The following is a 23427-nucleotide window of genomic DNA, read 5'->3' as shown; positions in this document are numbered from 1 at the left end:
GAGCATTTAACATGACTTCTTTGTCTTTGCTTGTTATCCCTCCGTGAGTATGATACTTGTGTAGAATGTAGCTTGTTTGCTGCCAAGTAGATGACGATTACTGACGATTACCACCGAGCGACTCGGCAATGTGTTTAGGTGCACTAGTGACCAGCCACAGCTGTTGCTCGCTAGCTGCTTCTGCATGAGGAGCAAAGAGCTTCCCCTCGACTTTCTCATGCCCGTGGGTGGTGACATGTGAGCCCAGCAAAGCTTTTTGGGATCATCTCTGTCATTCTACCTCTTCTGTTTCCTTCTTTTGATGGCTATTTAATATGTTTAAAGAGGCACAAAATATAAATGTTGACATTCAAACAGCGATGCAAAACGGCTTATTTCGAGCCTTGATATAATAAATTAACTGCCAAATAAACTGTAGGAAACACATTTTAAGAGACCTATTATTGTGCTGGTATGTGTGCATATGTTTGCACACTTAAAATATCATAGCTTGACTATTCTGTTAAATTTTCATGATGACCGGGTGAGTACGATAAGGATATTTATGGCATGTCATAGTGATACTGAACCTTGAAAGGTACGAAACAGCAGTGTATATATTTGGTTTAATTGGGTTGATTATGAAATGTATTCCATTATTTTGAGAGCATAGACGGTTGTGTGTTTCTCTCAAAATATTCTCAAGGCCTCTTCTCATGGCTTTGGTATTCCTGTCACGAAGGTCCACATTTTCTGTGCCTGCCATTTTCCCATTGTTGGTTATTCAGCATTGTTTGTAAATGTGATTGAACGGTCCACAGACACACAGGTTGCATATCTATTCCGATCCAAGACAAATCAAAAGAACCAGTTATTTCCCGTACGTAGCGCTTCAATGCAACTAACAATCATTACGAATGCAACAAAGGATGAGACCTCACTGAACTGCTCGCTTTACAACAGTGGCGCAAAAGAACATGATTGAGTATGGATTAAGTGCAAAACAATAAACTGAGTGACATGGATGCAATAAGAGATGAAAATTAGCTTTCATTTTGGTAAAATACAGTTTATTTGTGAATGTACACTGATTAGCGATACATCTAAAAGCAACTCCATAGATTAGCATTTATAGAGGAGGGTGTTCAGAGGTCAAAAAGTCGCTTGGCTCATTGTTGGCATGCCAAAGAAAACTTTATTGACTAATTTTAATTTGATATTTTTTAAAACAGAAAACATGGATTGGGAAGCATTAGTAGCGCAAGGTGCAAAGAAACCAAAAAGTCAAAATGAAGCAATGCATGTCCAGTTAACCTGGGAGCAATTTGTGCCCATAAAATACTGAATGAAAAAACATAGAATAAATATCGCCATACGAATGGAGGATGATCAAGACAAGCAATGCAATGAAAGAAGCTGAAAGCATGCTGCTATTAGGTTGTGTAGCTACCCTTCCTCCCTTCTCCATCTTAAAAATCCACGCACTCCAGCCAGCTGCTGGCCAAAATCAAGTGTTTGGATACAACCAAACATTCAGCCCGACGTCCAAATCAACCAGTTTGCGCTGCTGGCTTTGATCTTGGTACATGGTGCGTCCCACCAGGCAGGGGGTGCGGGGAATGCAGGTCAACTACAGCTCATCTGACAGATATCACATTTGCCAAAAACGTTGCACGAGAGGGGTGGTGAAACGGGCTGAGGAGAGGGATCGAATGTGCACATGAAAAGCTATGTTCTGAAGGAGTGAAGCAGAGTAGGGGCCATGTAGTCATGAAGGGGATTAAACAAAAGGTCCCGTCAGGGTCAGTGAAGCCACACTTTGGATCACAACCCCTTGTCTAAAAACAATACAATATGGCTTTAAAATCACACACTCGTTCAGCACATACTGTATAGCAACACTGTACAAAAGTCATCCCTGCTTCATACTTCATTCACTACACTGGAGTATGAGGGCCAGACTGAAAAGTGGAGGGGGGACTGCTACGTACATAGATAAAATCTTAGAAGGAAAAAAAACTCTTATTTACAAGAATAAAATCAATATACGAGGATAGACTTAATTTGATAAGAAAAAAAAACATCACATGAATGAAAGTTGAAATGTTACGACGAGTAATTTTATGACAAATGCAAAATTACGAGAATAATGTTGCAATATGACAAGAATGGTTTTTAATGTTACAATAATACAGTTGTACGGTTAGATTATTTTCCTTTCATTTTGAAAGAAGAATGTATCCATCCATCCATTTTCCGAACCGCTTGATCCTCACTAGGGTCGCGGGGGGTGCTGGAGCCTATCCCAGCCGTCTTCGGGCAGTAGGCGGGGGACACCCTGAATCAGTTGCCAGCCAATCGCAGGGCACACAGAGACGAACAACCATCCACGCCCACACTCACACCTAGGGACAATTTAGAGCGCCCAATCAGCCTGCCATGCATGTTTTTTTTTGGAATGTGGGAGGAAACCGGAGTACCCGGAGAAAACCCACGCAGGCCCGGGGAGAACATGCAAACTCCACACAGGGAGGCCGGAGCTGGAATCGAACCCGGTACCTCTGCACTGTGAAGCCGACGTGCTAACCACTGGACTACCGGGCGAAAGAAGAATGTAAGAGGATAAAATACTATGAAAATGGAGGTGTTAAAAAAAGAAAATTTTCCTAGATTGAGGTTGAAATCACTTAATACTGCTTGCAGAGAATCACGACATTTATATTTGCATGGAAATGAAATAGGACGTGGGATTCTTCTTCCATTCCACATTTTTATCTGGTAATATTGCTCTTCTCCCCAAGTTTGGCCCTAATACTCCTGTTATTCTGATATCAGCTGGTGACTGCAGATGTTAGCCGTATCAGCACAACACACTTCCTGTTTTGTTTTGTTTTTTAACTATTTTTGCTGAGCACAGACATCATTTTGCATATGAACAGTCTTTTTTTGTTTTTCCTTCTTCATACTGATTTCACCTTCTGGGTCTTCACTTGTCTCAATTCAGGCCTTTGCTTTGCTACTTGCTCAATTTTGACCAAATACAACTTCACAGTTTCCTTCAATGGGGAAACCATCCCGCACGACAGTGGAAAGTGCAGCACAATAAAATAAAAAAATATAGTTACAAATCTATAGCCGACATATCCAGTTGTCAAATATATCTGTGTTATATCTATGTCCTCTACTTTAAAAGATAGTGTGAGCAACCGCTTCTCCTCCTGGCGAAAGACAAAATAGGCGCCTTGAAAATAGCTTTGAAATGAGTACAAAAGGATGCTGGCTACAACAAATGTTCAATAAAAAAAGGTCAGATTTCATGCGATGACTTCAAGCTACACTAAAAAGAAAAATTCTGGTTTGTCCCAAAAGTAAGTAGGAGAATGCTACATAAATATACAGTGTCCTGCTGGCTCTTTTGAGATGTTTACGCAAAAAGGCGCTCGACTCCAGTTTGGTGAGTAAACGTGTGTTGATGCTGCAGAAGTGCAAAAACGAGAAGAGTGTTGCACAATAAAAAGAGCCCACTAAACAAATGGACACAAACCCTGTGGCCACTGAGGGAGGGCAGCTGTCCAGTGTGATGTCATCTGTCATGCAGGCTCTCAGTGACTCAATGTACAGCCAGATGAGGATTTTTAAAAAATGTGCATGATGCACTTGTGACTTGAGAACTAGATTAAAAAAAAAAACATCAAATAACTCATGGTACTTTTAAAAATTCAAATTTCAGCACGATTGTGCAGGATGTCACTGAGCCAACTTCGAGTACTGCATGCGTGATTCACTTGAAAAGTGCCCAACCACATTCCATCTGTCCATCTGCCTGAGGAACTTTGTTTTTTTTAAAATTTTTGTTACAAACCAATTCTTTTTTTTTTCTCTGAATCATTTCTTTGTATATAAAAACTCTGAAAAGGATTCAAAACAAAAATCAGGAAAACAAAGACAAGACAAAAGACAACACAGAAAAAGATGCCTTCCCCTTTCTATCATCTTGGTGGCCCCTCAGGCCTCAGTCTTCTCTTTCTTTTTGTTCTTCTTGAGGAAGGATGGCGTGCGGAACTTTTTCTTCTTCTTGGCATTGGGCGACTTGGAGGGCGAGCTCTCCTGAGACAACACCTCCTCGATCTTGTCGCCCGAGCGCAGCGTTATCTCCACGCTCTCTGCGCTGGTGTTGAGCTGGCTGACCCGTTTGCACAACTCTTCGTCCGCGTTGCAATGGTTGTCCTTGCCGTTCATCAGGCCCTCGTGGTTGACTGCAGGGGCGGGGAGTGGACGGGGGCAACATGTTAAACCAATGAACAAACGTGACACAGATTACGTTTCATTCAGAAAAATAATTACCGTATTTTCTGCACTATCAGGCACTTCGGATTATAAGGCGCATCTTCAATGAATGACCGATTTTAAATCTGCTTTCATATATAGGTTGCACTCCATTATAAGGGGCATATAATAGAAACTACAATAGTGGCTGCGGATGCGCTATGCATACACTAGGCGATGCTACGCTAAATGAAATACAATACAATACAAAGCAATACAGCTTTATTTATATAGAGCTTTCACAACCGCTGCAGCTGTAACCAAGCCACGAGAACTGGTCACAAACACGGACATGAAACATATAAATACAAATGGCATTACAAAACAGTAAATGAAAGACTAGGCTATGAAGACAATTGATTCAACAAAAAGGCACACAAACCTCGTGGGCTCACATCCACAAGGGGCTAAATATCCTCTGAGGTGTTGCTTGTCTCCTTCCTTCGTTTAGTCAGTAGTTAACTATGCTTTTGGTATTATCTTCGTTTCATAATGGCTGCGCATAGCTCAAAAAAGTAGTTGTCTGTTGGAGTGTGTGTTGGCAAACGCACATGCCAATTAGTGTCAGGTAGAACCCTTTTAGGTTACAATTGGTTCCTGCTAATAATCACCACGAGATGGCAGAGGAACCCTAACAGAGAAAAAAAACTCAATGGGGACTACAAAGAGACTGTAACTCCATATATAAGGCGCATCGGATTATAGGCCGCACTGTCGGCTTTTGAGAAAATGGAATGCTTTTAGGTGCGCCTTATAGTGTGGAAAATACGGTAATCATCTGTTGATTTCAAAGAGTGAATCTCATACTGTTTGACCAACTAGCACGCAGTCTGGCGGGGGGCTCATCGCATGATTTGTTGTGACACTGTATTGTATCGCTATGCGGGTCCACATAACAGACACTTCAAGGAAAGATTATTATTATGAAACACAGCGGCACACGCTATTCAGCCTCAGGCTCCAACTACAGACATTTGGGCACAAACCGTACAAACGTATTTGAGTGACAGCTGATGTTTAGAATGTTTGAAGTGCATACAGAGTCGGACAGCTGGGATGAGGTCTCTGTTTTTCACAACTCTGGAGGCTCACATTTGCGTGGCAATTTTTAAATTCATTCAAATTTGGCAGGTTTATTGACAACACGCTTCTTTGTGGCATGTCAAATTTACAAGACATCTTATTTTTACTGAACGTGGACACATGAATACGACTACTAGTATTATTTATAATAGTAGAGGAGACCAATTGCTTTCTTTTTTGTAATTCCATTCAAACTTGAAATTTCAGTTTAAGAAAGGTAAAGGAGGCATTTCAGGCTCACAGGCACAGCGTGTGTGTCAGCAGTTCCCTGAGGATTTTAATCAAGGGCTTGCTGTGTAAAGCTCAACGATGAACATTTTCTTTGGTTGACACCAATGTTCACTTTCAAGTAAAAAAAAGAACAGCGATAATTTTTTTTCTCCCCCAAATCCAGTGCTACGTTACCCCAATTTAGTGAGACAACTTACCCAACTTGGGGCAACATGTCACATGTTCACACTCTCTATATGATTGTTTATGACTACAGTGACACAAAATATGAAAATGAAATAAATGCATAAAATATACTCTTACACATTTATCGATAATGTATTGATTTCAAAAAATAAAAGTGTAAAAAGTGTGACATCATGCTCCTGGTCTCCCCTCCATAATGTATCAATTGTGTAATCCATGATTAATATTATAGTAAAAAAAATTAAATAAAAAGTTAACTGTGATAAATGAAAAATCTGTAGTGAAATTATCCTCCTTCGTTCAAACTATGACACAGGTAGCTAAAAATGCAACTTTATTTGGATTTAACGTGCATGCTTTTAATGCCCCACACTACACTCGTTTGGTAAATGTATCACTTGCTGTCTTGGGTACACAAACACCATTTTAGGTCAGGGCTGCACTTCCGCTGTCCTCATGCTCGACATATTTCATAACATGGCAAGGTAGAACCTATTGACCTGATAGCCTAAAGAGCCTCACCATAAAAAAATAAATTTAAAAAAAGCAGGGCTCGGTTTTGAACAGCAGACTCTATCCTCTGTTCACGTAACAGCCTGCGAGTGTCATACTTCTCAGGATATTTTCATGGCACAAAAGAAATGCAAACAACACACTGAGGTCATCCTGAAAATGAAGCATGTAACAAATGACCTTCTTTCAAGCACAACTGTCTAACCTCACAGTTGCGCCGTCATAAAAGATGGCTCCCGTGAGTCTGTGCAGCGCTGCGGGTTAATTGCTCCTGCTGGCGTGTTGTTGTGTGTGTTTAGGCTTCGAAGGGAAGCTGACAGGAAGTCAATCCTGTGGTGTTGTTAGCAACTATTTAAGGAAGAGCGGCTAAATGAGGTAATCCTGCTGGTTTCGCATGTGAAGGACATATGAAATAAATAGAAGGGGAAGGGTACAGTGAACACCCGTTCACATACCAGATCCATCTGTAATAGGTGATAACGTCATTTAAGCATCTTGTAAATGTATCTGAACACAATAACCCTAGCTGCAAGCTAGCTTAAGTATAGATTTTTTTTTAAAGTGCGCACTGGTGAATGTGACTCTCCTTTCCTACTTGTGAGGCCATTATAGTAAACATATTGTTTAAAAAAAAAAATCATAAAACAGGTGAGTTTCAAAAACGGAACAGTGCTTAGGCAAGAGCTCGAAGTTGCCATGAGAAGTGGCTACCGAGGACCACTACTCCCCCGATTCAAAATAAATTGTCCACAGCGTACAGTACAAGTAGACTGTTAGCTTAAAAAAATGCATATTTTTATCGTATATATCGTCTTTATTTTATGGCGATGTTTCCATTAAGAGTCAGACTTTTTGGTGTGACTGAGGTGCTAAGCTAACTGGTGTTCCCAAATTCAAGTTGTGACATGAAGGTTTCAGTTTTCCCCATTCAGTTTTGTGTTTAGCGCAGCCGTTTCTGGTGAAATGGATATTTATCACCAAATTGTAGATTTCTATGCATGTTGCCCACTATTTTCTTTATCCAGCAACACGACGGTTATGAGTGAGTTTATGAGTTTCATCTCAACAGACCCACAGGGCAGGAGCATAAAGAGGCAGCTCTGACGCACTGACGGGTACCTTTAGCTGGAGTGCTTTGTGGCGACTGGGTGAGAGACAGAGACTGAGAGAGTGTGGAGCCATCGTCCGAGGTTAGCTCGTGCTCGCCATCTGCAGGGGTGGTGGGGGTTGGTAGCGGGTGCAGAAAGAGCGGATTGCAAGATGGTGGTGTGGGGGTGTTGGGTGGATTGAAGTGGTGGCAAGACAGCGGGGGCGAGCGGGTCGGGAGAGAAGCCGGGGGGGGGAGGCCGAGTCAAGAGATTAGTGATAACACACACAAGTTAGGATTCAGACACGGACAGATGCTTTTCTGAAAGGTTCACAGAATGCTCGCCGGATTCCTATTTGGCTTTTTGGAGAACACGGTCTCTCTTACTTGGACATTATTGTTTTGACAGGAGCTTACAGTATACTGTAGGTTCTTCAGGATGTTCTATTTAGTTATTGGTGTCGCATGTTGCATTAAATCAAGGCTGGAATTTGCATCTCGACCTTGAGCTTTTAAACCAGTGGTGGGCAAAGTATGGCACACGGACCACACCGACCATGAGTTTTTTTGGGAGGAATTTTATATCTTATGTGATCAAACAAAATGTTTCCAGCCGCAACATTCGTTAGTCCAGTTAATGTGCCAGTGCAGCGCAGCAGAAGTGGCTGTGCACCACCGATGCACAAAAGATGCTCCCAAATCACCATGACACGATAATTAGCACGCTCAGGGTTACGGATTGAGTACGCTGAGGCCTCGCTCACAACACTTGCATGCATTCAGGTTGCATCACAGGCTGTGAAAGTGCTGATTTGCTTTTATGTCGGTGCTTACATGTCTGTGGAAAACTCACAAACATCGCAAATACCGTGTTTAATATCCCCTTTTGACATTTATGAAATGACTTGTTTGGATGACTGCTTGGGCCCTGTGTATGTGCATGTAGCCATGTCATGTTTTAGGCCAGCCCAGACGGTCTCCAGCTGGCATCCAGATTGGCCACTGGGGGATTCGCAGGATTGCGGGGGCAACCGTGTCATAGCAACGACAGGCAGTCATGAGGCGGGTGTGATGACCTGCTGTCTGTTCGTTCTGCCATCTTAGTCAAACTGGCCTCTTGTGCCCGCACGCCACACACACACACACACACGCACGCACGCACACAATGACACCGTATTTGTGCTCTGCATGCACATATAGTAGATGAATGAACACATGTATTGAATGCACATCTTGCAAGGTTGCACGTCTTGAGTAGAATGCAGTGTTGAGACTTCCTCCTCTTCTCTGTTCACTATTGATTTTTCCCATGCCTGTCTAAGAGCTAATATGATTAGCATTTGCTGCTCAGTGTGTGTATGTATGTTTGTACACAGAAACAAAGGGTCTGTTGTTTGGAAAAAAAGTGGTTGTGTGTTTTTGTGCGTTTCCTGGGACAGACTATAAACACACACAGCAAACAAAACGTTAGATACAATCTAGACGCTCTAATGAGATTCGATACATGAGATTCATTTAAAAAGTTAACAATTCATGGATAGTTATTTAATCATATATTTGTTATTGAAGTTTTAAGTTTCCAGGGATGCCGCGCATTATACCGACATATTTTACTCTTCATTTAGCTACAGTACATGGAAATGGGCAAAAAAGAGTATGATGCAGAACAGCTGAACATCATGGCAAACTACGAATCACAATAATAAACACATTGGTCAATTTATACCTCAATGATACCGTTTAAAAAAAAAATAGAAAAAAAGAAAAAGCATTAGTATGTTTGATGAAGCAAACTTGTTAAAGCATATCTTTCCTCGATGGCATTAAACTAGGCCTAATGTATTTTGGCCCTGTGAGTTACTGTGTAAGAAATCCACATTTAGTCCTGTTTGAAATCTTCACAACAAATGAAGCGAAATGAGGCCAGTTGTATTAAAATGTTCAACTTTCTTCAAATGCCTTTTATTTTGCTAATGAGCCAACAGCGAAACCACGAAAAGATGATGTCTGTGGTTCATCTAGTATGGAAAAAAGAAATATTGCTAAAATAATCTCCATGTACACTGGCGGCACTTTTTTCCTAAACCGACAATCTTACGTGTCTCTGAGTGCACATAACCAGGTGTATCATTGAATCTGTCAAGGGTCTTTCATCGTTGAGCATGAACAACTTCAGCACCAACTGTGATGGGGAAAAAAATGTGTGTGTGGCTGTGCACCACCTACCGAGACCCAGTTGCCTTCTTTCCACGTTTTTGCGATACTCTTGCAAGTCCTTCTCTGACAGCTCACTGAAAGGGTTGGGAGGCAGTGGGGCCATCTGTTCTTCCTCTGTGGGCACGTACGGCTGCCGTGGACACACGCAAACAGTTAGGAGGGAGGCACTTGTAGGCTCCCCAAAAAAGGCACATAAAACAGTGAATAGGCTACAAATAGCATTGTTAAGGCATAGAAGAATAAAATCACACATCCACTCCAGTATTTAAAATATTTGATCATTTCCATTAAAAAAAAGCTTCTAAACTATGGAGAACTTTATAGTAAAACTTCAAACTTTCAAGACAGAAATATTCTGATATCTTGAACCCAGATGGAGAAATGTCAAAATTGCACAGTCAAGACAATGAAACACACATACGTAGCCATTGTGGTAAGTCACAGGCATGCACACAATACTACGACCTGACCATACATCCGAGTATTTCAACACGCCATTGCATGTTAACATCTAAATAACAACACTTAAGAATGATTTGATGATGTGTAGTATGTGAATTATTTTTTTTGGTGACCATTCTAGGACAACAAACCATGCAGTTTGTGCTGTGAAAAAAAAAAAACGAACAAAAGTCACAAAAGTGAGGAAAATGTTCAGATACTGCACACAATCATAAATACATATTTGTGGGTATTTACCAGAATGTGGATCTGCACTTGAGCCTTCAACACAAGATACCAACCACACTCAAGTCACCATTTAAAAAGTTACGTTTGAATGTTTTTACATCAATATGCATGTATTACTTTAGCTTTTAATTAACTCTACGCTCATAGCACCATCATCAATTGAAAGATAGAAAGACATTGTATTCTGCACTGTAATTGTTTAGGTTTTGCAGCAGGATGTCGTCACTTGGCTCCCCCTTGTGGCCATGAGGGGTTACTACGTGACCACTTGAAGTAAATAAACAACTTGGATCTCAAAATAAACGCGAACGACTTAGGCCAAAGACAGACTACACCCTAAAACTGTCAACAGTCAATCACAAAGTGATTGTGAACGTGACATTTATTGGGATCGATCCCACACCAGCTGTATTCAGTGAGTGCTATGAGAACCACTACATGGATTCTGGCGATAAAAACTTCAATGTAAGATTGCCTCAAAGCTAAAGCAGTTAATGTTAATTTGTTGGTCTTTATTTATGGACTGTGTCTTACTCGTCGTGGCTGATCAATTGGGATGCCAGCGAGGTGTTGCGAGCGTGGCCCTGACGTCGTCACATCACACCGATTCTGCTCTCGAATCTGTAAAACAAGGGGCTAATTTAAAAAAATGCAAAAATAATATAATATAATAATAATTCTGTTTTACTAATCCAGATGTGAACTGCCAGTACATTTCTGAGCTGGTGTCCTCAATTAAAAGAAGTCCGGTTCAAGAAAATCATATTGTATAGCATGCATTATTACAATTCAGTATTATTGTCTTCTGCAAATTAAAGTCAAATAAAACATAATTGTATAATATTCTAAAATGTATTGTATGACATTTACACACTTCTTAAATTTGTTACATTAAATAAAAATCAGGTGTGCTTACAGTACCTGAAAATCGAAAGCCAATGTATGGAGTAATGAAAAAAATTGTTTGCTTGGCTTGGGTTCCTTACATTAATACTAATCTACATTTGGAAAGATGTTGCAGATGTGAAAAATCTGCACTCGGATGAACAATTACAAGATCATTACAGATCGTCCTTTCTTCTTAGGTTTCAAAACACAACAATGTACAGTACTGTATGTCTACACTGAATTTCTTTCTTCCCCACCACGAACCTTGCACATATTTCCTGTGTGCATAATCGTATTGCTGAAATGACTACAAAAGTTGCCAGAAAGCTGTGGTTGAGTTAACAATACAATACCCCACCGATCAACCACAATAGCCCTACATATCAATAAAACAAAATAATTGTGCTGGTTAAATTCCGAATGTTGTCAAAATACTACTGTATCAGCCTACAGGCAAAATAAGGAACCTTGCAGTCATCAAAAAAATCCCTAAACATTCAGAAACCCATCTTTAATTACTTAACAGTTCGTTAATTACTTAACAGTTTGTTAAGTAATTAACTAACTCTTAAAAATTCTTCTTGCAGTCTTTGAATCTTGCCTGGTAAAAGATCTCATCATCCATAATTGTGTGACGTCAGACTCACTTTGTTCCTCTTCTGCAGTACCTCCTTCGGGTCTGTGTTGAGGGGGACAAATTGATTGGGGTCCTCAATTTTGATCGGCGTTCCAGGCTCCTCTGCTTTCATCCACTGTAAATGCAAATGCAAATCAGACTAAGAATAATTGGGCTGCCATGAAATATTTTTAGAATCGATGATTCCACCCATCATCTCATATATACAGGTGTATAATGTATATATACAGTATATATATACAGTATGTGTATATATATATATATATATGTATAGAGAGAGAGATAGATAGATAGATAGATAGAATTTTATTTTTTTCTGAATGTTTTTTGTCTATATGTATGGCAAGAAAATATATAAAAACAGTCATACTTGGCATCAAAAGCCAGGGAGGTTTAAAAAAACGCTATATGCGAGTAAAACAGTATCTTCTTCAACCAGCAGATGGCAGGGTAGTATTACGCTAGAATGCTACACTCAAGACTGACATCTGGTCGAGAGGAAATTGAGTAAGAAACAGGAACCCCACACCCATATTCATGCGAGCCACTGAAATTGTGAATCCGTCAATTTGACGTTATGACAGTGTAAATTGTGCTGACCGTGGTTGTCCTGCTGTGGTTGTACCGCTCGTGCCCACCCTCCACGTCGACCTTGGTGTAACTGTTAGGCGAGTTAAGCCAGCGCGTCTTCTCCCGCTGCTGCCGCTGCTGCAGAAACTTGAAGGGAAAGCGCGTGGCGTCCACGTCCTCTTCGAACATAAACGCAGTGACGGTGGCGGGGATCTCTACATCGCTCTTGTGCCTCGGCTTCTCACGCATGATGGGATGGCGGTAAGCATAACCTGTTCTGTAGCCCTGTGAAGGAAACAATAAATTACATAATCAATTTTTGGAGTCTCGATGAGAGTCAGAATCAAGGCTGCCGTTTGACCCACCAGGTTGTCCAGCATCCTCATCAGAGACTCAAACTCCAGCTCGCCGACCTTCCACTTGTAAGGACTGTTCATGTTTCCGGAAACTGTGGCGGCCACAGTGTGCACTCGTGATTTATATTTCTCTTGGTCGAGCACAATCAGGTTGTCTATGCTGCCAGCACAGGAGATGGCGTTCACCTAAATGCAGCCACAAAGAGAAAGGGGAGAAGGCTTTTATGATCAACAAACATCTGCCAAATAAATATTGCCATCGTGCAAGGAACGCCTTTCCTAATCTGCCTCGGGACAAAAATGTCATTTAGCAAAAGACGCAGGGCTTCAACAACACTAAGGAATAAATCATGCAGAGCACAACAAACATGCTCGGGCGGGATTTATTGATAGAAATTAAGCTGGGCTTTTCTGTCGGATTAATTTATTTTTTTTTGGCTTGACTGGGCAGATATGCAGGAGATTTGGACACAACAAGATCACAAAAAAATGAAAATAAAAACTCAAGAAATGTGAAAAATCCCAAATGCAAATCACTAATGAATACAGTCAGTCGTGCATGAGGTAGCTTTATCTGTGTGTTCATCCATACTGACAGAAAAATGTTGGCATATTTTCCACAAGAGACTTTTCCATTTGATTATACCTGGATTTCACAGGCATATTGCGCATTGTGAATGTAGTGCAAGGCCTCTTCCATAGATTCACCCAGAGCAATCAAGCCATGATTCCGCAACACCAGAACCTTTAAAAACAAAAGCATACTTAATCAAGGTTATGTATTTAATTGTTGCACAGTCAAGTTCTGTTTGTTCTTTTCAGTCATGACAGCCAAAACCACAACACTGAATTGGGCAGAGTGGAATGTCACTCTCTTGAACCACACCCAGTCATTGGGTTTGAAAGTAGGGATGCACAACAACTGTTTTTTTTTTCCCACCACGAAAGAGAACCGCTCTACTGTTTTGTAGACTATTAATTGCTAGAGATGAGAAAATCACCGGTGCATCCTACTTAAAGAAAAAAGATATACTGTATATACAGTATATATATGTCTTTTTTTCTGAGGCATCTCGTTTTCAGTCCAGTTGTGTTGATATCAGACCGATGAATATGACGTCATCCCCCCCCCCCCCCAATATTGGTTCGAGCGTTACCTGTTCAATAGTTACTGTGCATCCCTAGTTGAAAGTGTCAAAACGCACATCCTGCATGTTTTAAAATGTTCCATGTTGTGTCCCCAAAAGGCTTTCCAACCTTTGCTGTGGGCCCCAGAGCTTTTTGCAGCTCTCTGCGCTCGGCTGGCTCATCCAGGCTACCCTGGTAGTTGAAATAGGCGATGTCACCCAGGATGAGCGCCTCCTGAGAAATGGGCAGGATGCCACACTTCATAGAGGACACCTACAAGCAGGAGGGAGAAATAAGCTCAAACTAAGGCAGTGACTTCCAACCACTATGCTGTGGAATTATATGGCGTAAGAGATCGTCAGGTGTGTCATACAAAATTATCCAACTTTAATTTATTGCTATAAAAAGTACAATGCAAATATTATGCAATACATTGTTGCATTGTTGACCAATCGAACCCAGCAATGTATTGTGCTTGTGTGGAACAATGACACGGTCTTCCACTAGATGGTAGAAAGTAACCTGTGTACAGTAGCCACCTGTTGCCCCACACACAACAGATTAAATCATGACACGTTTGGAACGTAATTCTGTGACAGTCGACCATTCCATCTATATTGTTTTTATATATCTATTGTATGATATAATATTATATAATCCATCCATCCGTCCATTTTCCTAATCTGTTTATCCTCACGAGGGTCCCGGGAGTGCTGCAGGCTATCCCAGCTGTCTTTGGGCATTAGGCGGGAACTGGTTGACAGCCAATTGCAGGGCACACGAACAACCATCCATGCTCCCAATCACACCTCGGGACAAATTAGAGTTTTGTGAGGAAAAGCGGATTAGAAAATGGATGGATGGATGGATAATATAATTGTGATGTAAGAGTCCTATCATTAGTTCATTGGGTGCTTTATGTTCCTCCTTTACATGTGATCTTCCACTCCCAAATACCAAGTTTACTAAATTGCATTGTGGTTTTTCAAAAAATACAAAAGGTCCAATGTTAAATAAAGTCACAACATTTAACCAAATGGTGTCATTTTCTCAGCAGTATATTGTATCATTTTCTTGGAGTTTTGAGTTATTTTCAAATTGAGTAGATGTTTAATCAAACTCACGGCAGCTGTGGCAGGAGTGTGCACATGGATGACACAGCGGGTGTCTGGACGCATAGAGTAGATGGCGGCGTGGGGGCTGAAACCAGCTGAGTCGATGCTCAGGTTGGTGGAACCCTGCTCGATCACTTCACCAATGATGTTGACCTTCATCTGGGGAAATCAGGAAAGCAGCTGGAGTCAGCACATTTTTTTTCATCATCTTGTTTGTCAATACGATAATGATCATAGATTCACCAACAATTCTAAATCTAATCTCTTCATGTTTACCAAAACATATTGCACCACATTGGCCATTTTCTGATGCCAGTACACAAAGCGAGGTCCATGAAGACCTGCTTGGATGAGCCAGGTGTATAAGAAATAACACGGTACCCGGACCTCAACCCCATCAAACACCTTTGAATTGAACTAGAACAGAGATGATGAGCCCTAATGACATCAGTGGCTCTGAACTCACAAATCTGTTCGATGAAAGGACAAAAATACCTGCAAACAAGCTGGTGAGTCTTCCCAACAGCTGTGACAGCTGCAAATTGGGATCAAGATTTGTACGCCAATGTTTTTTCCCCCAAGATAAGAACAAGTGGCATCACACAGACAGCCACCTTTGTACCATCAAATGGTTTGACATTGTAAACTTACATAACCTCTGCTGTTAAAACACATGCATACAACAATCGAGCTGATAAATCTTGACAAAATCAATACAGCCAACACCATACATCCCATTCACAACCCTTTTTCCCGTCTATAAGAACCACCTCAGGAAATTAACAGTTGCAACTTGTGGTATTGCAACTGTATTAATATTTAGTTCTTGGATTATTGGGAGTGATATGGATTTGAGCAGAGAGGTTCAAGACCTGCAAGGGAGAATAGTATAGACACTGACAAGCGGGAGAGAATGAAGACACCTGACCGAAGAGGCAGATGTGTCAAGCAGAAGAGAAAAATAAATGACCAAAGTGTGTGCAGATGTCAGGGTCTGGCTGAAAGTTAATGGCAAACAGAAACCCTTTGTGGCCTGCAGGCACCGTGCACTGCCACCACATGTTGTTCGGATATAAAGCAGAAAACCCCAAGATCATATTTCTCTTTCACAACACAAACTGTGAGTGTGACTTGTAGCGAGAGGAAAGGGCATCCATCATGCAGTTGGACGCACAGGAATCACATTCACCTCAATTGAACACACACACGATAGATGTTTTTTTTCTGAACCATGCCTTAACAACAATAATAATAATTTGAAAAATAATAATAAATCAAATGTGAATGCTGTCGTGCGTTTCAAAACACGCAACAACACCGCCCAAAAAAAAAAAAACACTAAACAAAAGCAGAAAGACGGAACGTGAGCTTTAAGCGCAAGAGTCGTTTGTCTCAGCAAGACCAATGTCACCAAAAAGAGACTGAGGAAAGGAACAAAATGGCTTTTAAATTGTGTCAGTGTGTGTTGAATTAAGCAAATTATAACAATTTAAAGACTTGGAAAAACAATGGAATGGCCTCTGATCGAGTGTGCGAAGTGGCGTGCGACTGCGTGGGAACCAGTCGGAGCAAAGAAAAGCATGGAACGACCAATGACGGCTCAGTTTGCGAACGTCTCCGGTGTAAAGCAACGTTCAAAAGTTTGGATCGTTTGGATCTTATACCGTCAAATAAATGTGTAGCCTGCCTTGTCCTAAGTCAGCTTCCTCACGATGCTTACCGGGATAAGCAGTCGAAAACTGATGGAAGTTGCAAACATGTTTCTTTGGCACTTTGGTTTGGTATTTTGTTTGTCGTTCTCTGATGATATTGTCCACCAGACCAGTCATTGTGAAATGTTGGTCTGGCCTCGCCTCGCCCTCGACATCATTGGCATGCAATTTATTGATCTTTCAAAACCAGGGCAACCACCACCACTGATGTCGACACACTCAGACAGGGGCAGCTGTCAGACAATGCAAAAGTGATGTGCTTCGATCACGTGCCCAGCAACATTTCACTTCGCCCCGCCGTGCCCTTCAGGAGCTGCTGCGCAGTCAGACAACGCTGCAGCTGAGAGGTCTCCTGCGACATGAGCAACATTAGTCTGAGAAAGATGTCAAAGGACGTGTCAGAAAGATGTTCAATGTGACATGGCTTTCTGGCGAAGATAAGAAATGTCTAAAAATGGCAATGACACTCAAGAGCAGGGAGAAGTGAGGGTGAGGTGACAGGAAGCAAACCGACCACTTCAATATAAAGTACAGAGACTCTCATGTGACACGGATGGCTAAAATTTGGATCAAATAGCAACTACGCAGCTGCATCAACAAAATTCGAATCATCATTTTTGCCTGGAAACAAAAGTCCAGAGAGATGGAACCAAACTCTCAGCGGTGAAGTAACCCCAACTTAACATTGGATCTCAAACAGACATGGGGACGTGAGGCAGATAGGAATTGACCAAGGCGTCACTGATAGCTTAATGACAGTTTGAAAATGTCCATTGTAACAAGCAGTGTCTGCTGCTGAGTTTATTTTGGTAGCCAAAACATGTTTCATAAAGTATACCTGTAAATTTCAAACAACTTGCATGTCAGGATTATTTGTTGTCAATGATGGTGTCGTGCCCTCTTCCTACGTGAGCGGTCACGTAAGGTGGAGGGTTTTGCGTGGACCGTGACCCTTGCAGCTAAGTTGTTTGGGGATTTATGCCCATTCCAAGGTTAGATTAGGGTTTTTTTTATAACTAGGCACATATTTGAGAAACACCTTTAACTACTTTGTTGGTCCAATGCAAACAGAGCACAGGGTGATGACGGTTACACTTGCGTCAATAATATACGGTGAACACATCCACATCGGACCAGAAAGTATGAGGAGAGGCACTTGGTCTGCTCTTGTTCAAGTTATTAAAGCAGTAACATATTAATCCAGCAAAACAGGAATGCATGACCCGCTCTCGGTGAAGGCTAAAGGCTTTTTAACACTGTTAATTATTAACGAAAACAGACAATTTTCATGCGTTTCAGTCCTGCTGAAAGTTTGCTAAAAGCAAAGTTTAGCTGAAGGACACTGCCCAAAACATTTCTGGTTTCTTCATTTTGTGTCATTTTGGTATAATTGCTTTGCTTCAAACCATGTGTTCATTTTTTTGTAAGTCACAGCTTTGTTCGATTAGCATTCTGATAATGCACTTTCACAAGTTCTTCTTAAAATCAATCACATTACTTCCCTAAATGTCTAAATACAAAGTTTTGGTGATTAAAAAAAACGTTTCCAGCTTTGAATACAGAGCACTACCACGATTACATGACCAATAGCTATACTTCTGACCCCTTGCTTTATTGACTGTGTGTGCAGATAAACAACTAAAACACGAAAGAAAACGATGGTATAGCCCTACATTCACCGAGACATTTGTATTCAAACACACAGTCGATTTTTCAGATAATGTTTCATTTAAGCGAAATGAATTAAAATGAAAAAGCTGCATTGTTACATAAGGTTGGCACCAAGGCAACTCATGTCTCACCAGGTTTGACGCAGACGCCTCAGCAAAGGAGAGCCCTCTGGGGATGATAAGGATGTGATCTTGCTCTTTGCTGATTCTGGCCTTTGGAATAAAAACATAGAGATGTTATTCCTCTACAGTACGGATTGAAAAAAAATACCCGCACAACATAGTAATTAAAAACAATGAATCAATACTTTCCTTCTCAATGAATCAATACTTTCCTTCTTTACCGTCAGAGAATGTGGTTTATTCGCACAGTGCTTTCCGACTGCACAAATCGAAATCATGGGTGGGAAAACCTTTTTGCTCAAGGGCCGCATTTGATTTTGAAAATGGACACATGGACCATTTGGAAATGAGGTATGAAAAATATCATACATGTATCATGTTATTTTATCATTCATAATATATAACCAGCATTTGATGCAAGCCAGGCACTATGGCTGTGTTTTAAACAGACCATCCAAGCTGAGCCCACGTGTTCAATGGGGTTGAGGTCAGGACTGCTGGCAGGCCATTCTATTCTCTCTACTCCCAAATTCTGCAGGTAGTCTCAGATAAAGCCTGCTCCCTGGGGGTCAACATTGTCACCTTGGATAATAATATCCCAGACTGTGGATATATGGTATTGCCACACATTGCAGAATCTCATTTGGAAATCTCTTTGCATTAAGATCGCCACCAGTGTTGACAAGCTTTGTTTTTCCAGTGAAGGAGACGCCACCCCACACCATCACACTGCCTCCACCACACGATGCAACTGCATTGGGGGAGCCACGAGAATAGGGTTCTCTGCATCTGCATCTTCTCCACACTTTTGACTCTTGGTTTTGCAGGGAACCAGTTTGAAGTCACATATTGTGCAAGTATATCAAAAAAAAAAAAAAAGAGTCGCCCACTCATCTGTAGTTATCAGCTTCTTGCAGAGCTTACTGACATGCTGGTCATTTCAATCAGGTATGTAGGAGGACGGAAACGTCTAAAACATGCGAGAAAGTGGCCCTCGGGGGACCGAAGTTTGAGACTCCTGCTCTAAAGAATGATTTTGGAAATTCTTACAGTGATATAGGAGCTGGCAAAATGGGCCCAGTTAAACAGGTCAACCACTCTGTAGAGGCTGGCCAGTTTACAGCGTGTCAGCTTCTCTCCTTTCACCATGGCGCCCGCTTCCACATTGTACAAGTCATTAATGGGTGTGACCATGCCCAAACCTGAAAAGGGAAATACAAAATAAAACACACACGCACACAAAAAAATTAAGTTGACTTTAGTGCTTTGCTTCCTTTTTTTCACTGATGTATTAAACACACCAGGTACTACATCATCGACTAACTTAAAAAAGATGGATTGAGCTGCTGTAATCCCTTTAACATATGATTCAGCATTTACTTGCACATTGCACATCTGCAAATGGAAGTCATAACTCAAAGAGAAAGTGCGAGAAAAATGCATGGCTCTGGGCCCAGATCAGCACATCAGCCTTCAAGAGAGGAAATCTTACATCTTTAAATATGCTTATTATTATTAAATTTTTTTTTTTTAACTGTGGGCGTACGGTTTACACTGTTGACTGGTCACCATGGTGACAGGTCACACAGCAATGAGTACTCACTAAGTGGGGAAGTGTTGTAACCAGCCACTGAACTCGCCATGAAGAAGTCAGCAATCTGTCTGAGGGCCAACAGACCGGTGGGGTTGTTCCCTTTGCGCTGCTGCTCTTGGATCAGACTCTCCAACTCCTCCTTGAAGGCCTGAGGGATGGAAGTTCGGGAAAGAAGATATTCGATGATGTGATGTGACAATATGCACATTTTTTTTCAGAACTTCAGGAGAAATGATGGCACGTGCGCACGCACACTTGTGTGGAAAGTTCTCGAGGCATGGCGGATTAGAGCACATTGGGAGAAGACAGTGGAAGAATGACTGTGGGAACATGAAGTGAGACACAAGCAGTACTTAATCACAGATTAGCCATGCTCCTTCGGTGACTGCAGGAAGGCAGCTTCAGTGAAGCTGATTGGCTGCTTGGCTAACAAGCATACACACGATAGGCTGAATAGCTAACAGCATGCGAGATCTTTTGTGTTTGTGAGGCTAATCTTTCCGTCCAGACCACAGTCACCTCCTCAACCTGTGGAAGTGTGTATTAACATGTATTTGTGAAATCATGTGAATACAAACGTCGAAGGTCGAGCTACTCTTAAATCTTAGCATTGGAGAAAAGACTAAAGTTGATGACTAAATTACAATTAGATGGACAGATAGAAAGATACTTTATTCATCCTCTGTAGGAAATATCTGATTGAGTGCAATATACTGTATTGCAGTTCGTATCAATTTTTGTGAAAGACACATTGATGAAGTCATTAAATAATTATCAATTCAAAGAAATGTGAAATCTTTTGAGCGTGGGAAACCCAAGTTCCCATTCAATTGTCATCCTATCAGGCCGTAATTTGCTGCGCTTATGAAAGAGAGCAATTCTGGATCTGGATCAAGTTTTACATACCTCAGTGATTGAGGCTTGGCAAAGGTCTGTACTGAGGGTGCTTGTCTTGATTATTGGCTAGGTTTACGTCAAAACACTTTTGAAGTAATTGAGAAAATGTCTGAGGCCTTCATGAGACATTAACTTTTTTTTTTTTCTGGATCAGCTGTCCACACTCTTTTGACTGCAAAATGTGTGTCGTACATACATGTTTTGTATAATTAGAAAAATGGGTGATGGCACCATTTCCGAGTGAGGACTCTATTAACGAGCATACGCTAATACAGTGTTGAAGTTTTGATTGCAACTGTCTGCTTGTAGACACCCTTCGCACCTTGTTGTTGTCCCCAACACGCCAACCACAGGATCATCTGCCAACAGAACTGACCCATGTGAGGGTGTTTTGTGAAAACTGGAGCAACCCCCTCTATTGGAACACCTCGAGTCCCAGTGCACCGCTGAGTCTGAACCATGGCCAAAAATTCCTCTTTCCCTGGCGGTGATGTTGCCGTGGTGACCGACTCAGAGCGGATGTCTGACTGTGAAGGCCCAGCCGTTGTGTTTCGGACAGTTCGGACAAGAGACTTGTTTGCCATCACATTTACATTACAGTGTTCTAAAGACAGAATCAAAGCTCAGCTGCAGAAAATGCTGTTGTGGGTCCGTTTGGAGGACTCCTGCTACTTATGACGAAAAATAAATGAGATTAGAGCAATTCAATATGCATATATTGGTGTGATACTGGTGTACGCCACCTTTTGCCCAAAATCAATGTGTAGCTGTACGAACCGAATGAGGACAAGTGTTATGGAAAACTGATGGTGCTGAACTGCTCTATATCATACAAATATGTTGTTTTGATTAAATGTGAAGTTTACAGCTCTTGTACTGTATTCACAGGGCATTGAATCGATCGTAACCGGACTGTTCTGGTTGTCTTAAAAGACGTTTCACTTCTCATCCGAGCAGGCTTCATCAATTCAACAAGGCTTGGTTAGGACTGCACCAGCCTGATGAGGCTCTTGTAATGATTGTGGCAGCGTTAGGTTCGAAACCGAACCGAACAATGTTTTAGGACCCCAGAAATGCAGGCGCAGACACACTGCGATAACAAAAAGATGTATTGATAGAAAAAAACACCGATAAAATAAAACCAAAAATCGCTGGTCACAAGGAGCTAGGAAAAACGAGCCATAAACACAAAGCGCTTGCAAAAGGCAGGGTAAAGTAACACTGAGAATACAAACGAAATGACAAGGGTCCAATTCACACACACACACCCCCCCACAACAACAAGATCAAAAACTTACAAAATCAGGAACAAAGAGAGCAAAATGACTATGAACAAGATCGTGAGCTCTAGTAAACAACACTTGAGCATAAACACCAAGCAAGGTCAATATCCGACGGAGAGTAGGCAACTTCAGCAGTCCCTAAATATCGGGCAAGGCTTCAATTGGGAACAAGTAACAGGTACGCCTGCTGGAGGGAAACGCCCTTCACTCCAGCTAGAGCTGGAACAAAAACAAAGACGGATATGACAGAATCCTGTGACTGGTAAGAGAATATCATCACTTGTTGGCACTCCCAAACTGAAAGCTGCTTGAAGCTTTTCAAAAGACACGCACCCGTCAGATAGACACACACATACGCCAGCAGGCATCTGCTCAACAGTTTGTGTGTTGCAGTACTGAATTCTCAAAAAGATTATGACAGCAGGGATTTGACCGCATCATGCAAACAGATTAATTCTCGGGCTGAAAGTGGATCTAAGCGTTAATACGTGGACCACCCTCCTGACCGCCGCAGCAACAAAAACAACATCAAGGAAGTTGTTGATGCTGCGGGGGTTTGCAATAACCATCAAATAAAACATCAGGTGAATCGACATAACATTGTGACATCTGTTTACTGATTCCACCACACGACCTGTACAAATGCATTGCATGAAATAAAACAATGCCACCCACTGTCACTAGGAGCTGAGAAACATCTTTGCACAGAAGAAGTGTTTGGCATCAGTTTTGCCTCTGCTCATAAGTACTAATCGTTCAATTTTTTTACAGCCCCGTTTTGACAAACATGACTTTAGCTGGGCTAGCATCAGCTACATTTCAAGAAAACATCAATAATGACATTCAAAAAGTCACAAAAAAAAAGAAGGAATAAAACCCTTTTCCCCTCAAACTTGCTGAGACCCGGCCTGTTATGTCAGCACAATGTTGCTCTCGCAATCCAACAACGTGACGGTGTTACAGAGCAGGATAGTCTGCCTGCAGGCTGGGCAGCGCTATTGATTACGCCAATTTAACCTCAATGAATGCATCCGTGAAACAAGACCTGCTCCATAAATATCATCAGGCTTGTTTTAAAAGCACATTTGTGGAAATGCATTCATGCTTCACATTCAATGTCTAGCTAGCAAGGAAAGCTGCTG

The 23427-nt window shown here is 41.5% G+C and overlaps 1 protein-coding gene across 4 annotated transcripts in view; it reads right to left on the bottom strand.

The window, feature by feature from the left end:
• Positions 1-1027: 1027 nt before the first annotated feature.
• Positions 1028-23427, bottom strand: part of add3a (adducin 3 (gamma) a) — a 62136-nt gene continuing 39736 nt past the window's right edge. For 3 of the 4 annotated variants that reach the window (XM_086119492.1, XM_086119490.1, XM_086119491.1), the window contains exons 3-15: positions 20115-20253; positions 19562-19713; positions 18521-18601; positions 15016-15165; positions 14021-14164; positions 13410-13508; positions 12773-12949; positions 12438-12692; positions 11848-11952; positions 10847-10933; positions 9632-9752; positions 7438-7527; positions 1028-4235 (exon numbers count right to left, since the gene is read on the bottom strand). In XM_086119492.1, the coding sequence (XP_085975618.1) occupies positions 3985-4235; positions 7438-7527; positions 9632-9752; positions 10847-10933; positions 11848-11952; positions 12438-12692; positions 12773-12949; positions 13410-13508; positions 14021-14164; positions 15016-15165; positions 18521-18601; positions 19562-19713; positions 20115-20253 (1851 nt within the window). In that variant the 3' untranslated portion in view covers positions 1028-3984. The remainder of the gene's footprint in view (positions 4236-7437; positions 7528-9631; positions 9753-10846; positions 10934-11847; positions 11953-12437; positions 12693-12772; positions 12950-13409; positions 13509-14020; positions 14165-15015; positions 15166-18520; positions 18602-19561; positions 19714-20114; positions 20254-23427) is intronic. The other variant, XM_086119493.1, reaches the window with a different exon arrangement.

The sequence above is a fragment of the Hippocampus guttulatus genome, chromosome 9, assembly GCF_054856545.1.
Source record: "Hippocampus guttulatus isolate MCC_2025c chromosome 9, RoL_Hgut_1.0, whole genome shotgun sequence".
Lineage (NCBI taxonomy): Eukaryota > Metazoa > Chordata > Actinopteri > Syngnathiformes > Syngnathidae > Hippocampus > Hippocampus guttulatus.
Note: the sequence above shows the minus strand (reverse complement) of the source record. Positions and strands in the feature narration are given on the sequence as shown.